The sequence below is a fragment of the Poeciliopsis prolifica genome, unplaced genomic scaffold (assembly GCF_027474105.1).
Source record: "Poeciliopsis prolifica strain line A6 unplaced genomic scaffold, Auburn_PproV2 SCAFFOLD026, whole genome shotgun sequence".
NCBI lineage: Eukaryota > Metazoa > Chordata > Actinopteri > Cyprinodontiformes > Poeciliidae > Poeciliopsis > Poeciliopsis prolifica.
Genome location: NW_026562401.1, coordinates 5,085,040 through 5,103,111, shown reverse-complemented (window position 1 = coordinate 5,103,111; position 18,072 = coordinate 5,085,040). Strand labels below are relative to the sequence as shown.

The 18,072-nt window shown below is 37.7% G+C and overlaps 1 protein-coding gene across 1 annotated transcript in view; it reads right to left on the bottom strand.

The window, feature by feature from the left end:
* The window catches only part of LOC129371520 (glutamate receptor ionotropic, NMDA 2D), an 86,064-nt gene that overhangs the window by 26,573 nt on the left and 41,419 nt on the right, over positions 1–18,072 (bottom strand). Inside the window, exons 6-12 of the mRNA XM_055048123.1 lie at positions 17,209–17,323; positions 6,578–6,783; positions 6,005–6,173; positions 3,293–3,446; positions 2,771–2,896; positions 1,257–1,486; positions 748–908 (exon numbers count right to left, since the gene is read on the bottom strand). Coding sequence (XP_054904098.1) covers positions 748–908; positions 1,257–1,486; positions 2,771–2,896; positions 3,293–3,446; positions 6,005–6,173; positions 6,578–6,783; positions 17,209–17,323 — 1,161 coding nt within the window. The remainder of the gene's footprint in view (positions 1–747; positions 909–1,256; positions 1,487–2,770; positions 2,897–3,292; positions 3,447–6,004; positions 6,174–6,577; positions 6,784–17,208; positions 17,324–18,072) is intronic.

The following is an 18,072-nucleotide window of genomic DNA, read 5'->3' as shown; positions in this document are numbered from 1 at the left end:
TGATTTGATTTACAGAAAAAGCAAGGGGGGCTCCCAGATAAAAAAAGAAAAAGAAAATAAATTATCATTAAAATTTGAGCAGTGATGGCTGGATTGGCATAGCTCATCTTTTATTGACTCAGAACATGATATATTCATAATGGAAAAACTGTCTTATTCACTCCAGGTGCAAATAAATACATTTTATTCAATTTGGAGTAAATGGACTGAATATGTAAAACCTGTCACATCCAAGTTCATATAATTGCATCTGTGATGAGGACTGATCGTCTTTGCTTTTTGCCATTGTTGGCCCATTCTTTCTCAACACCTTGGGATGTCGATTTCACAGACCCACACATGGTCCCCTTCCCACTCACTATTAGATTTACTTCTTTTAAAAAATGGGAGAAACAAATAATGTAACAAAGACCTTTATCTTTTTTTCTGTATTTTTCCAAAGAAAGAAGCCATAAAGAAAGGAAATAATAGTGGATCAGATAACTTGGCTGGGACTGAAATTCAAAATAAATGAATGAAACAAGTTTCTGTCTGAAAATGTCCTGATGCACAATGCAGATGCAGTCTTTTGGTCTAATCTCCACCATCTTTCATGTTGCTCAGATTTTACTTCTATGTCTAAAGTGCAAATCAATTTATAGAGATCATAAACTGACAAACAAAACAAGTTGCACAGCATGGGTAATTTAAAATTCAATGGTTGGAAAATTAAAGGTGAGTATGTGGTGTGAAAATTGGCAAACAGACCCAGTCTTTAGGTTCAGGATGGCGTCCTCCACTCCTCTCTGGTTGTATTTGCCCATGTACTGGTGCATGTCTGGATAGTTGGAGCGAATGTTTTTTTCTGTGCTCCCATTGGGCACCGTGCCGAACTTGAGAGGTGGGTACTGCTCCTCTGGATGCTGAAACTATGAGAGGAAAAGAGGGTGAGGGAGGAAAAAGAAGGGGCATGAGACACACCAGGCTGTGCACCAATCTGTCTGACCTATTTCTGTCCACTCTCCAGACTTACTTACACCACTTACCCTCTTAAAATGAAAAGAGAGAAGTCTGTGGACTTACAGTAACATTTAAGACCATCCTTTGTGTGTCCAGGAAAAGTGGTAATTGAGTTATGTTACATGAGGTTCTATTCATTTCTTAATTCCCATGCTTTAATCAATTTAACATTCAAATGCATAGGATTTGGCTCACTTGAAGACATTAATTCTCCTTCTGCTTTTTTAAACCTAATCAGTATTCAAGTGGTGAGGTACCTTCTTGTCCGAGAGGCCTGAAACTGTGTCAATGTACTCTTCCTGGATCATGAAGGCAGCCAGGTTAGCAGTGTAAGAGGCCAGAAAGATGACAGCAAAGAAGGCCCAGATCAGCACCATGATCTTGCTCGTGGTTCCTCTCGGGTTCTCCACCGGCACAGAATTGTTGAAGACAATGGCCCATAAAAGCCAGACAGATTTTCCGATGGTGAAAGTGGACCCTCCTGCCTCTGATCAGAATGAGTAGAGAAAAAATATGGTTAGAAAGCTCAGAAATAAGAATGTTTGAGAAAGTCAAAGCAACTTTAAATACAAGACATAATATCTGGTAGATGCACAGCCATTCACATTTACTGACTACTGGAAAAGATATATAAAAAAAGGGTAAAGTAAATTTGTATTTTATTCCAATAACTTCATCCCATGCTGAAAAATAAGGAGAGCGGTATGATAATGAACTTTGAAGATATTTTTACTCCCTTATTAGCCTTGTGTGTTTGGCTGCAATTGCTTTAAGCTGGGGGAGATTTAGTTTTGCCATTTTTTGTCTTTTGAATATGAACACACAATAATACGCTCTCTCTCTCCCATGCTGAGAAGAGACAAACAGAAACTTGCCTCTGTGTCACTTTTAGCCCAGAGAGAAGGGAACTGTAATTAAAATGTTTTTAACACTTAACTTAAAAATGGAAGGATAGGAAAGTAGAGGAGGTGTACAAGGAATGAGGAAAGAATAAAGAGAAGGGCAAAACGTTTAGACAGCTAGGAAGAGACTAATACTTATTCATTTTCCAGACTTTTTTCATTACTGTGTAGAAAGCATTTTAATCACAATTCTGTAAAACAGTTAAAGACAATAAAAACATAAACAAACATAAAAAAACTGTTTGTTTCTTAACCATACGCCATACTGCATTAACTACACATTATTAGTAGTTGCTTTTCATTCTGGTGCAATAATTTTTCAGGAAAGATAAATTATTGCACCAAATCTTTGGAAAGATTTATTAAACGAAATACCCAGCTCTAATGTAAGTTGCTGTGGTAAAAAGGACAAGAAGGGAAGCGAGTGATCGAGGGGTGGTACGGGGAAAATATGGTGGAGGATGACAGAGAGGTAAAATTATGCAGAGCACTGCAATCATGGAGTAAGGGAGGCAAATCTAGGGGGTATTGAACCAAGGCATCAGGCACACCGACTATCACAGGATTCAAACTACACTGCTGAATTATAAATGGCTGCTTTAATATTGAGAATACTTGGATGCAGTTCAATATCCTGTATGTATAATGTGCAAAACTCAACATGAAGGATTGGGGGAATGCACACGATATGACTATCAATAAATTATGAAAGTGACTTTTGGACTTGAGGAAAAACACTTTTCCTTGAAAGTAATCAAAGTTTATCTCTGTCCGTCCGTCCGTCCGTCCGTCCGTCCGTCCGTCCATCCATCCATCCATCCATCCTCATATATTTTGTTGAATCCATTCAGGTAAGACTTATCACTCACTCTTTCCTGTTTGCAGACTGCGGTTGTAGCCCACAGGGCTGAAGAATTCAAAAATAAAGACGGTCACAGCTACAACAGTGAGGCACATGACGAACATCATCACCCACACCGCTGGACTATAAGGCTCTGTGAGGAGAAACAAAAAAGAAACAAGTTCATTCATTCAATAGAGAACACATGGAACTGTAATAAAACCTGCATGTACAGTAATCTCCCTTAACAAAAGCACTGGAGAAAACATAGCACTCAGTAGATAAACACTGTTTCCTGTTTTTAAGATCTGCTCAATTCAGTAAGTAAGACAGTAACACTCAAGAAAACAGAAACACTGATCTCCCACTGGGGTCTCAAGTGTGCTGACAGAGTGAAAGAAGACATTAAGAAGACATGAGGAGCTAAAAAAAGAAATAATCCAGATGTGAAGGCCAGCAACCAAAGATCAAGGCATTTTGTGCAAACTCAACACTTTACAATTAGATTAGATTCCACTCATCAGCTAATGCCGTACGCTAAAGCTCTCACCTAAAAAAGCTGATGGTGATACAGTGCCATTGCTACGGGAGACCATGACACTGATCCCTGTCTCCACGAATGGTACAGAAAAATCCACGACCTCGGACCTCTCCTCATTGATAGTCAGCGAGCCGATGGCCATGTCCGCCCGCTTGTACACCACCTGAAAGGGACAACAGCAGCGATGAGAAAGAAATCTAATTATGGCAAACTCATGTAACTGCTCCCAGCAGACAAAGCGATCTTTCACAGCCCACCACCTTTTCCCCAAGTAAGACCCTGACGATTCTGCACCTTGACCCTTTGTACAGCCAAGCATGAGGAGAGTGAGTGTTTCAGCGCAGTACAATTATTGAACACGCGTTTCCTGTGCATCTCTTTAGCATACAGAATGAGCGGGGGCCATCTCCTCTCTGCCACCATCAAGGAAAACCTGAAAACCGCTGTGTCTGCTGATTGTACGAGCGAAATGTTAATCTACATTAGACATGGCACATCCTCTCTTCAGAGCAAATCAGCAGAAAACTGAGGCGAAGTGTAACGCAAAGCCCCCTCCACTCAACTTTGGCAAGTCTCTGGATTACCTGATCAAAGAATGGCAGGCTTTGGAGGAGCTGATCAAAATGACAGAAATTAGCTTGAGAAAACAAAGTACGTGTGGCTTTTCTTCTTTTTTTTTTTTTTTTTACTTGCAAAAATAGATCAGACTGCCTGCTCTGACCCATGGTCAAGTTATAAACGAAAAGAGGAGGAAAGCACTGTGGAACTGTTATAGAAACGCATGACTAATGGCGTATGGCAAGTTCCTTCTGGGAGACAGAAACAGCAGGAAGCTTCAATGAAGTCACAGCCACTGTATTGATTTCAGCAGATGAGCCAGTACTAAATATATGTGTGCATGCCTTTTTCACTGCGACTCTTCCCTCCATTTCTCCACCAGCATGTCTGTGTCTTGTTTTGTTGGCGGTTCATGACCTATATGACCAAGAAAATATCAATGACTAACCACAAATAGCTGGGGGCATATGTCATATTGTATTTGTGCACTAAAATGTGCAGAATTTCTTCTTGGAGATATACATGCCGTTCAAACAGTGCAGTCAAAACCCGTTTAACCGCCAACAGATATGTCTGTCAAACCAATTCATCTCTACAAAAGTAACAAAAATAATAATATAAAAAGTAGTTTTCAACATATAATTTTTGATCAAAGGAAAAATGCCATCCTCACCAACCTGGTCCAGTGTAAAAAAATAATCTCTTCTGTTAAGCTAGACATTACTTGTGATTGATGACATTTTACTGTAATATTTAATTAAATTGCATTAACCACACTTAAGCCTGGTTACTGTCTAACTTGTAGCATTAAGGATCCATCCAGGAACTTTATGCCATTTGACAATCTTTGTAGTTTTTAGTGACAAATTGTACAAATGTGCACATTTTCTCACAATGTCAGGCAATTTTCCTTAAAAAGTATTCATGTCTCCTCCTGCAGATACAAAAACCAGATTGTGAAGGCGGACGAGTTGAAGTAAAATATCAAAATTGCTGTACCGAGTGTATTTCTGTACACATTTCTGTATTTATCACAGCAACAATCTGACCAATCACACAACTCTTCCCACAGAGTTCTGCTGAAATAGTTCGACCCGGGTCCGGTGTCATGTTTTTCCAGAATATGACACCAGAAGCCTCTCAGCAAACAAAATTACGCAATTTTTGTCACGCGACTACATAAATGCTAGTCAATTTCAGCACTTCAGATGAAGTATGTTGGGCTTTTAAAGAAAAACGCAAGCAGAATCTGTCTGACAACACGATGCAGGCTAAGGATGCCCAAAACACAGCACATTATGCCTCAATTTTAAGAAATTCAAGAACAGATAAGAAATAAATTTTCTGATATCTTGGTTTAAAATCAAATTTTTAACGGGGTAGAGTTTCTGATCTGAAATTAAGAAAAAAGATTTTGAAAGAGTATCAACGAAGGAGTTCCAAGGTCAAACCACCTGCTGACCACAAAGAATAGGAAGGCTCATTTTGCATTTTCTGAAAAAAGAACTTAACGATCCTCAACAATTTTGGCAAATATTCTGCAGGCTGATGAGAGAATAATAACTCTGTGCAAAAAAGACAACTATTTATTCACATTGGGCCATTTGGTTTACTTAGCTGTTTCCCCCCTAGTAAATCAGCCATCAAATAAAAATATTAACTGATATTTACACCTTGATTGACTTTGAAAGATTCAGATTTGCTGGTCCAAATCCACAAATGACCAAATTCTAACATATTCCATAATTTATTGAGCATTTGATTAAATTTGTCCAAGTGCAAATTCTGTCCTTGCTTTCTACATGAGTCAGCAGTGACTGCACCTGCGTGCTATTAAGATACTGGACAAAGAATAGGTTGAGTATCTTATAAACAAACTGATCCAGCAGATTTTTTTCTGGCTCCTCTTAATCTGCTGTTTGATTGTGAAACTGCGTTTCAAAACAAATCCCTCCAAGGCTGAAGTAATTCTTATCATCTGAGCTGTTTCTTGATTTTATATGGCAGCAAATAAAAAATAATAATAAAAAACACCAATCGACCAGCATCTTCTGAGAAATACCCCCAAAAAATAAATAAATTAATTAATTATAGCTATGACAACACTGGAGCTGTGTCTTGTGAAGAGCAGGCATCCTCATGCACACACAGTCAAAGACCTGCCTCTCCAATCATGCCGTTCCAAACGCCATCAATTTTCTTCCCATGCTTCCCGTTGGTCACCAAGTAGAGGTCGTAGGTGAAGCCGACGATCTTTGCGAGTCGCTTGAGGATGTCAATGCAGAAACCCTTGCAGCACTGCTTCAGAGGAGCCACACCCTCATGAATCGCACTGGGGATAAAAGGCAGAGAACAGAAATAGAAAATATAACTAAAAAGAAATGGGTTAGAGAAAATAAATATTGTGGTAAGGACCTTTGTGACAGGTTTGATGGCTTAGTGTAGCATGCCATTCCACCTGGTGCTGATGAACCATAAAGCTCCTCTGTGATCATATCTGATTCCACAATGTGAGTCATTCTGCTGATCCTCTCATGAGCAGTCTCTTATTGATTATGGTTAGGGAGTGAAAAGACTGCAGCTTTGATCAAAGTAACCCCAGTTCAACAGTATCACTGGATTAAGCCGAGTCCATCACAATTTTTCTTGTTCGGTTGCATTTTAAATTTAGTAGGGTTTTAATATGAACATAAATTGCAGTGCTTTAGAACAGAAAAAGGGCAACTTATTTCAAACCTGGCATTGAGAGGACGTCTGCAGGGAACAGAGTCCCGGATGCAGGTTCCTGAAGCAGGATCTGCAAGCTCTACAATGACAAATGGCCTTTCCTCCAGTGTTACAACCCGCAGGTGCTGGGCATCATCAGGCGGCTTCAGGAAGGGTCCGTAGCGGGACCAAGCTGGGTATCTAAGTCTCAGCACGCCGTTCTCCCACCAGCCTACCTGGGGGAACAGAAGACAGAAACATCAGAGGAGGCTGCATCATGTGCTTCCTTTGTTAATAGTGATAAATCAACACATCCTTTTTTTTTTAACAGTGATGAACAGAAAGCATCAAAAACAATCAAACTGCACTGACTCTGTTGACTTTCTGTCTGCATATTGAAGGCAGGTACTGACAAAGGGAAGGGTGCTGTGTGTTTCTCACTTGGAGCTGAGGTCATTAAAACAAAAGGACTTTTGATTTGAGAAAGATTGACAGAATTAGTTCATGCTACAATTTTTGGATTCACATGTTTTCCAGATTTAGAAATGTTTTGTCTAAGATTGCTTTCCTCATCAAGATTATTTGTGTGATAAATGTCTTACAGAAATCACACTTCACATTTAAACTAATAATTTGATCACTTTAAAATAATAGCAACATTTTTATGCAAGATATTTTAAGATAGTTTCAAATATTTATCTCCTTATTTATCATGTAAATTATGATAAATAAGTCTTCCTAAAATATATACCTTGAACAAACAAACAAATGTTTGGCTTGAGGGATTTATTGAGGGCATAAATTGATGTTTTAAAAGTATACTCATGTCATATGGTTATATCTCTCATTTTCTGTCAGCTGTTCTTGTATGGATTATATAATTCACATATAGAACGAAGGTTTTACTAAACTCAAACTGTTTCAAACAATTTATGTTTAACGTGGAAAACCTCCGAACACATCTGAGCAGCTGAAGTATTCCAGATAGTCAACCAAAGAAATTCAAAGTACCACAAATTTCTTAATTAAACTAAAAATAGACCTATAATTTTGTCTGAGTAGCAAGCTTTAATCCTGATTCAAACTGAAGTGTTTTTAGACAGCCATATAAAGCAATATTTTCTTACTGTGCTTACACTACGCTTAGCAGAAGATAAGTGTGCTCTTCTACTCAAGTGAGGATAGAAGTAAGCAATAGAAAAATGTGCAAGTGGCACCCATTGATACAATGATGAAGGCCAAGCAAAGTAGTGAGCCAAATCACTACACATTCGCTATTTACTTTACTAAAATTCAGCTGGAAGTTCTGTGTTACTACGTCTTGGAGATACCAGGTATTGATATTTGTTTTTTATTTTTTCAGAACAAATTCTGTTTACTAATGTAAAAAAATGGTTTAAATTAATTATTCTCCAAATCATTCAATGCAGGTAAAAATCAGCAGTTTGTCCCCCTGTCTGGATAAACAACACAACATTTCTGAAGATATTTTTCATGACAAACAATAATTATTGGCAAACAATAATTCTCACTTTTTCACAAATTCCTCACACTGTTTAAGTGATCAATAACACGTGGTTGATTATTAGTAGTATTCTTTGAATATCTTCTGTTTTGTTTTTGAACTTACTTGGTTGAATTTAAGCCACTTATGTCATTTTATCGATTGATAGCTAAAGCTTTCGTGAGATGAAATAATCAGACTATTTTCCTCTAATTTAAGTTGCAGAAGCATAGAAAGAACCTGCCCTTTGCTCGTGTCAGCAGCTTATTATTTTTATCAGGGAGTTGTGGTAAAACAAAGGGGAACATTGTGATTAACTGGCTTTGGAAGTGTAACCATGTGAAGAATAAGGTCATCGATCCTTTTGCGCCTACGCCTGGTAACATTAGCTGTTCCTTTGGAGTGGAGGTCCTTGTGATCAGATGGTTTAAATCTCCTGCGGGTTAAGAATCAATCAACTTGAATCATTTAGTGACTGTGTTCCTGAACGAGTAAATTAGGACGTTACAGGAGTGTGAGATGAATTGGGAATTTCTGAATGTATAGTTTAGTTTGTATGCCCAGTTATTCTGTTGTTTCGAAGGACCGAACTATCCTTTGTATCCGTCCCATTTGGATTTTGAGCTGAAACCATCAGAACACAGTTTGTTTTCTTTCCTTGATGAGCGGTTTTACTTTTTAAAATAACATTTTTCAATGATTGGGCACATAGTTAACACCAGCTCCTCCATAACATTTTTTAAATGCACACTTGGGTATGTAGAGAATTAATGATTACAGTACATGATGCAACTCAGTATCAATCAGTATTATGAGTGCATGATAAACATACGTAAAAATACCATGGCTTAGCTGTAAAAAATGTAAGACTGAAGACATAACTGCTTTTATTTAAAACAGAAATGCCTCAATTACTTTTCTGCTGCCATAAAATGAGATGATTATTATCTTAAAATTACAGACTTGGGCAAAAACAGAAATTAAAAAGCTGCTAATTTACTATCAGTAGCTAATATAGATGGTTGTGCTGAATATTAATGCTTCACTGCTAATTGAGTGACTAAAATAGGATGTCATGATCTGCAGGATTTTGAGTTTGGTTGAGTCACATTGGTCTCTGTTTATGGTGTTCAGTAATTCAGTGAATTTGGTTGTTTTTAAATGTCTGACTACTTTAGTATTTACTCATATTGTGCTTATTTTTTGTGAACAGTGTTCCCTCTTTTTATCTGTATTTTTCCGCAGTGCCTCAGCTCCGTGCCTTCCCTCTGCTGGTTATTGGCTCTCCCGTGTGGCATGCCGGTAACAACCTTCCAAGTACATCTTCTTCTCAGTTCAGTCAGTCCTCTGTCAGATCCTCTGTTGTTGTCAGCCTGTCATCCAACTTCATGTTAGCTTGTCTAGTTTCCTGCTTGCCCTTTTCTATCAGCATTCATTTCCTCCTTCAGCTTTGAAAGTTTTTGTGAATTACCTTCACTAAATGAGCTTTCACTATGATTCTGCCCAATGCATGGGCTTGGATACACATGATAAACTCAGGGGAGTTTTTTTATATATATATGGGCAATGTAATGGATATCTGTTGGTTTGTTTGGGTGTTTCATTGAATAAATTGAAATTATATTGAAGCTTTTCATTGTGTTTGTGCTGTGGCACCTTCTTCCCAGCTGGTGCTTATGGAGACCTGTATTGTAAACAAAAACATTGAATAGAATGGATAGGTATAGTAAAATCTTCCATCTTCAACTGTTTTATGTGTCTGGTAATATTTGGCGTGGAGAAAACTTTTTTTTGTCTCTTCTTTCCTAAGTGTGTTGAGATTTAAATATGCCACTGGGCCCACAAACCTTTTAAAGGTTCTGGAAGAATCCATTTCATAATCAGGGGAGTTTGTACTTCATATTTAATCTTGAGGATTTAACTGTAGAAATGTGACTTTTAGATTCTTTGTCAATGTTGTAAAAATATTTATAAATTCGTATATGTTGGTAATTATAGTTATTTTTATTTGTTGCTGTTTTGGCAGATCTGCCAAGGTGAGTGAGCAGTAGATTATAAACGGATACCAGTCCAGATGTTTGTGAGAACCTCGTGAACATTCATTGGAGCTGCTGCTGAAACCACATGGGACTTGCTGAATTGGGTTTTTTCTTTTCGGTTTTGTCACCTGCTCGATTGTTCTCTGGCACAGATTTCCTGCTTATTCCAGCCTTTAACAGCCAGCTTAGCTGCCCAGGACAGCATGGCCAGGAGATGCCACTGGAAACAACAACGACTAACTACTATTCTGTTGTTTGTTTCCGTTTGACTGAAAGTCCAGTCAATCAGAGGCAGAGCCCTGCTATTGTGGGCTTATGAATGATTGAAGATGGAGTCTGTGCTGCAGCTTCCAAGTAGATACTAATTTCACAGTTTTTAGAGAATCTGGCCCATCTTGAATCATCTGTGGTTTAAAAGCATAAAATCTTAGAGGTAAAGTTTGTTCATCTGAATTTGTTCATATATTATATTTCTTAATTTTTCTGATATGCTCTGTAATAATAATAATAATCATCATAATAACAAATATTCAGAATGGTCTTCAAAAGACTACCCTGTTTCCTGTTTCATAGACATTCCACACGTTGTTTGTCAACTGTAGTTATATTGGCCGACTGACTGGAAACAGAAAGATTTGCCATTTCCTGTAAGCAAGGAAAACATGTAGTAGCCATGTTTTAACCATCTGAGCAGCAGTACACAGCAACAAGCAAGGTAGGTCTGCATTACTGAAGTATCTTCTTAAAGAGGCATTATTAGGATTATCCCAGGCATATGAAAAACTATATTTACAGCACAATAACGTAACTATGTTATCTTCGGTTGTTATAAAAACAATGTTGTTACCAGCATTGCACTGAGAAATAGTTTAAATAATCAGCTCACCAGGTGTTTTCTAATTACTGCTGGCTAGTCTGAAGGAGATTAGTGCAAGGAAGGGTTCTCTCACACATGCGTGAAATAACTAAAGCAGCACTACAGGTATGTTTTTGATGAGAGAATAACATTATAGCATAATGAAAAACTGAAAAAAGTCAATGGCACCTGACACTGCACCTTTAAACCATCTAGACAACATATGACCAAAAATCTGAACAGTTTTGCGATCATAAATCTTTAAAACCTTACAAAATCTTGTGATAACAAAAGTCCTGTGCCTCTTTATAACTTCATCAAAAATCGAATTGGCGCATATATATGTCATTAAGACATGACATACTTTAACATTGTAACTATATTCTGTCTCTTAACAATTGAGATCCTTGTACTTCAATGCATTGCGAGAATGTGGGCAAGATATTTATCAGATTTATCCTGTTCTGTTGTGCATGAATAAAATTGAATATTATCAACTTTTCTAGTATGCAAAGAGAGAAACATAAACAAGGAAAAGCTGAAAGACAAGCATCACCATAAACTACAGACACTAACAAGCACAATAAACATCTCTGTCAGAAGCAATAAAGCTGAAAGAACACAGCTTCATAAAGCCAGAACGTATAGTTATATTTCATTATGCTGCTCAGGTATTATTCAGCATATTGTGAATCTATCATGTTTTTTTCTCAAACACTTGGAAGTAAAAAATAACTATATTAGATGGAGTAATTATTAGACACATAATTGGTGGAAAGAAACAGTAAACAGACAAAAAACACAATAATCGTGCAAATTTAGATATTAAGGACAGCAGCTCCAGAAGTAGTTTGCTTTATACAGCGAGTTAAAGTGGCTGTGCAAGGTTTAAATACACATGTGTTTTATCTTCAAAGATCACCAAACAATCTGCAGCCTACATTTAATTGAATTTAACCTGGTTCAATAATTAAATAGGGTCCAGTTTAAAAGGACGGAGATACTAACAGACATTGTAAAGGTAAAAGTAAACCTTTGTTTCCACATGATTATAAAAAATATATTTTTTAAGTCTCTATTCTTTCAATTATTGACCTGAAAATGAAAGTGTTTTATTTTACCAACAGTGAGTAAGGCATACTCCCCAGAAGATCTGGATTTTACACGTCTCTGAATGATCAGAGTCACAATAAAGTGCAAACATTATGAAAAGTGTTCATAAAAGCTATAGGTATTTACAAGCACAAACCCTTCGGTACACAATCACACGCACACACATTTATACTGTATATATTTAAAAGAAAGCTAAAAATAAAAATGTGATTGCTCAGGCAGCCCAGAAGAGTAAAGTTTGGCAGCTTTTGTGCAGTCTGCCTGTCAGTGTAATGTAAGCGTTGGCAGAGAGGAGGAGGGGGTGGCAACAATGACAGTGTCTCGACTGCACTTCGACCGCAACTCAGCAACAGACATTCAATCAAAACACTGTGAGGGAACACAGACAGGAAACAGACAAAGCTTACTGAGGGGAACGCTGCACTCTATAAGACAAATACCCCGAAAGGAGCAGACACATATGTCAGAAAAAGAAAAAGAAGAAAATAGCACTGCAAAGTCTAAAAACTAGTTGAATATGGTGCGGCAGAGAAAGTATTCTGCCTCGGAGCAAAAGTTTGAGGACTGGGAGCCACTTTAAACTGAAGTTTTACTTCTTAGCAGCTGAGGGGAGCTTTATCAAACGTTTATTAAATTTTGTTAATTTCCCGAAACCACTCACTGTCTGTGCTCCGTCCACAGCCGAAAGACGGCCCTGTTTAATGCTGGACAACCTTCAGCACTCGTTTGCAGTGTTTCGGAGAGCTAAGCTGGGGGCTCCCAGGCTCTAAGTAATGGTGCAGTCATTGTAAAAAGAACATTAAATATTCAACAGAATGGATGTGCATAATAGGCAGATAGAGGCATTGGGTTTATGCAAGAAGGGGTGTGAGCATATTTGTGTGAGCATACAGTATGCTCTCTCCTTCACGTGGACACTTGTGGATGTTTATGTGGACGACCTGAGTATGTGTGTGTTGGTCTGTGTGTGTGGGCGAGTTTTGCACACTGGGTTTGCACCCATATGAAGGACCATTGCAGGAGTCTCTAATTGAAAGGGATTTGAGGGATATGGCAGGAGTCAACGTGTTACGACATGCTGAGACTGGACGCTGGTGGGCTGTTAAAACCAGCAGGAAGCTGAGAACCATCAATGTGTGTTTGCATGCTCACATGTTCCTATTTGTGCCATTGCAGGAGAGTATGATCTGAGTAGGTTGCGCGTCTTTGTGCATGTGCAGGGTGGCGTTAAGGAGCGGGTGTAGAGCTGAGAAAATGAGCAGCGCTCACACTCCTCTGACACTGACTGGGGGTGAAATCCCTCTGTATAAAAAGGGAAACCATCTCCAGCAGGTAACAAGACTTCCTGGCATGAAGGAAAGAGAAACAGTTTTACAGAATATTCATGACACACTAATGCTGGTGATGTTTGAGAAGCACACATAAAGTATTGCATGTATGTCTACTAGAAGAAATCATAAACATCCCAAAATCTTAACTTTCTCCATCTTTCATGTGTGTTTCCTTCCAAGCAAAGACCTGCAGCCTGGATGAAGGATAATCAGCCATTTTTGACCAAATATAACGGAGGGTTATTGGTGACTAACGACTAATAAAAAAATATGACAACAGGAAGGCTGTTGAATTAGAAAAAAGATGAGTACACTATGTCAACAAATAAATCTGTCAACTTTTTATTTCCTGTTAAGCCGATGGGTAGTTTTTTAAAATACGTAGACATCACACTTTGTATTAGTGTTCACTTTTTGTTAATATTTTTTTTAAATAATGTTCGTCTATTGTATGACCTTGTTTTTAGTCTGAGTTGAATGTTCAGTTGTTTTTGTACATGAATTATCATTATTTTGATAAAATATTAATCCTTTTTAGTTATCATCCAATGTAAAAGCTGACAAAATCCAGAAAGTGTGCTTTCTGCAGCAATGCAGTCCAAAATTAAGCTACTGCTAATACACCATTTAATCTGAGAGTTTAAGTTCAAGTGATTATTTGTTGTTCAAACCCTCCTTATGTTGCTGTCCCTCTCTGAATCCTCTTAGCCAGCAAAAGGAGTACAAGGAAAAGCTAGCACAAGCTGAAGGGGGATTCCAACTTTTACATTTTCCTGTGGCCATGCTGGTTTTCCTCATTTCATATTTGTCAAATCATAAATAAATAATAATAAAAAAAACACTTCCGTAGATTGCAAATGTGACCAAAAATCTACAAGCTGCAGTTGAGAAGGTTCACAAAGTAGCCTGAGAAACAAACATGATGGAATAACTCCCTCAGAGCTGAGAGCTTAGGTTTCTTTTTTTCGTTCCTGATTTTTCACATGCCTCAAAACTAAGAACACTCACCTTTTCTGATCTATAAAAACATCAACCAACATCAGCAACAGAACTTCGTAAATCCATGAATGTGCCAAACACAAGATTTCCTCCACAAACAGGAATGTACAGGATGGCTTCTGTGTTCCTCTTGAAACTCTGTCTCTGTTTTGCCATTATGCAGGGCAGTAAAAAAGGTTTTCTACAATATAATCCAAATAAATATGAAAAGCTGTTTCAAAGTACTGACAGAATAAATATCCAGACCAGCGTAATTTAAATGGAAACAGAAGGATACCCCTAAACCTAATTGTAGGTTTAGGGGTATGCAAGAGTTGTACCGCTCTTGGTGGCCTGAACTAACGTCAAGCGTTTGCAACAACTGGTAATGTGTTTCTTGTAAAATTCAAATTTAATTAAACCACATCAGATAGTTTTTGAATGGCCTACTTAAGGTTAGTCTGCAGCATCTTAATTGGATTCAAGCCTGAACTTTCAAAAGCCTTTATTTTAGTTTTTCTCTTTTTTTTGAGCCATTCAGAAGTGAACTTAATGGCGTCCTTTAGATCATTGTCCTGCAGCATAATTAAAGTATGCTTGAGTTTAAGGTCATGAACTGGCATTCTCCTTCAGGATTATCTGGCTGAGCGTAGAGTTTATGGGTCCATCAAATAGCCACTTGCCTCAGTAATGCAGCATCAAAGCAGCTCCTGACCACCACACTACCACCGCTGTGTTTGACTTTCAATATGAATTCCTTATTTTTACACCAGCTGGGTCAGATTATAGTTGAAAGTGTCCCAAGGTTATTTTTTGCTGTCTAAGCTGCTGGAGGAAAAACTGACACTTGTCTGATCACTCATTCTCCTCCTTCTCTCCAGTTTGCTTTTTTTTTTTTGCTGTTATTTCGACTTTTAGCTTTATGTTTTTCCTCGTTTTTTACTCTTGATAGAAGCTCCATCTGGCATGTCGTTCTGTCTAGCAGTGGTACCTTCCTGCAGGGGGGCATCGACTGCTGCCAACAACTAAACGTTCTCCTTCTGTTATTAACATTTTTACTTTTCTTCAGAATAAAATGTGCTCCAAGATCAGTGCTTCAGTTTCTTTTTCGTATATCTACCCTGCCTTCTAAAATTCCCAGGTAAAACTGAGCTGAAATGATATACTTTAACAAGTGGGGATGGTTGCATTTTCTCAAGTAGGATCAAGATGGTTGAGACAGGATATTACAATTTCTTTCATGATCTGAAATACTGAACTATGCCATAAAAGCAAAAGAATAAATCTTTAGGATGACAAAATGTTTTTTATAGCACTGCATGCACCACCTGTTGCTGTCAAATGTGTGCTATATTTCCTGTCTCATGTTTTCCGTGCTTCTCCTCTGCCAGCTACAACATTCACAAAGAAGCAGCAGTGGTAGAGAAGTGTTTACTTCCACAGCATCACAGAGGTGTGTACAATGTGGGAAAAAGCCTTTGTGCACAATGTCACCCAAACAAAGCTGATGTCTCACCCAGCATGGCTCTGTACAATAACAATGTCATCGGCATATTTACTGACATTTTGAAGTATGGGGCAGAAAAGAGCCATCTACAGCCATGTTTCATGTTTCACTCTCTCCATGGAGAGAGTTACATGAGAGTCATTCTGCAAGAAGTAGGTGGTTCTAAAATATGAGAATTTTGATTTGATTTATGGGCTGAGTACTTGTGATTCAGAACACCAAGTAATGTCTCCTCCTCATAAAATAATCTGTAATCATTTTAAACAAAGGTTTTTTGTTGTTTTGTTTTTTACAGAGAACATGCCCTTTTAACACTCTTCATGTTAGTCTTGAAGGCTGTCCCGCAGAAATTGTTTTGTGTTTTATTTAAACATTTTAATAATATTAACAGGTAAATTTCTGCATAGTGAGTTAATTTTTTTTTTGATCCTCTGTATTTCTCTGCAGTTTTTGGATGAGCACAAATCTCATTAGGGTTAGAGACATAAATGGGAATAATGTTTTTATTTCTTTTTTTCTCTTCCTAACTATCTTTATTAAAAATCCTGCAGCACATTTTCCTTTTTTTTTTTTTATCTGTTTTTAGCATCTTTAGTTTGTTTGATTCTGCCAAAGATTGTAAGCTATGGGCGAAACTGAAAGGAAGCTGACCAGTAATTTGCATTGGCCACTAAAAGTCTGATCATAGCATTTTAAGTGAAAGTGTTACAGGAAAATAGACATGGAGCAACAGCAGCAACATAACAAGAGCATCAAGTCGAAGCAAGTACAGTTAAACGGTCAGCAGAAATCGTCTGCCTTTTGCCTTAGGGCCCTGACAGCCTGAGTGAACTTTACATGAACATTAAACCTTAGAACCCACCTGTCCTCCCTGCTCGCCTCAAGCTCTTTTTGTCAGATGCTAATGCAGAATAGCTCTTTTCTTCATGCTTACACAGAGCAATCAAGACTCTGATGTTGCTTAAAACAGCAAAAAAAAAACAAAAAAAAAAAAAAAAAACATATTTGTACTTTCCCACTTTCAAACTGGAGATGAAGCTGTAGTTGGGAATATCTTCAAAATAATCAGGGATTTTGCTTTAAAATAAACAATAACATTTTTTCATTGTTGATTTATTATGATGTAAGGAAAGAATATCAGCGCACTATCCATGTGAACAAATATATAAATTCAACACTTATTTAAATAATTACATATCCCCCACTTTACAGATTTACACAGAAAATTGTTGCTTTACCAATCATAAATACTATGTGGTGTAAACCCTTTCCTCACATGTTGATGGTCATTGCAAACACATGGTTATAAATAAAACTGATTTCATGTCCTTACATCTTCCCAGCCTCTTCCAGGTGTCCAAGAGATGACGTCCAAGAAAGGGTTGGCCAGGTAACCGTCGCTGTTGAAGGAATAGTCTCGACCACCAAGCGTTATGTTGCCGAAATACCTGCATGTTAGACAGAGAGAAGTGGAAGACAGAAATCGTAAGTAGAGGAAGTAGAAATCGTTTTTACAATACCCAAGGGATGTTAAGTTTGAACTCAGTGCCTGATATCTGGTGTTGTAGTACTGCACCTATTTTGGCATTTGCACCCCAGTAAGGTGTGCAACCATGTTTTGTTTGCATGTTTTTCAAAACTGAGGTTGATTCACAGTTATTAGCTGTTAGCTAAGCCTGAGTTTATACATGCGACCAATTCCAAAAGTAGAAGGAAACAAATATTCTCCAAAAATATATTTTCAAAGCAAACAATTTTTCTCTTAAAAAGTGGCATATTGCAAGCATTTAGGGAAAAACCCATCCAATTTTATGTATTTTCATATGAACCACACAAGTGCAAATAATGCCTCATTTTTGTGAATGAGGCATTATTTGCTGTAGACATGATGAAATTGCTAAGTAGCAAAATACTGGAATTCTGGCTCATTGTTCATTTTTAGTAGCAAAAACACACAATGTTAAACCAACTGTTTTTTTGTTTGTTTTGTTTTTTTCTAAGCGAAGGGCAGAATCAAAAATCTCAATGTATTTTCTACAACAGAGCACCTGTCATATGCTTTACTTGTTTGATGCTAAACCACAGAGGCTCTGTGATGACAGTCTGGATTTTCTGTTAATCAAATCAACAGACAAATGATCAGACACACGAAACTGTCAGGATCTTTGAAATCAAACAATTGCTGCTCTCTGCAGGG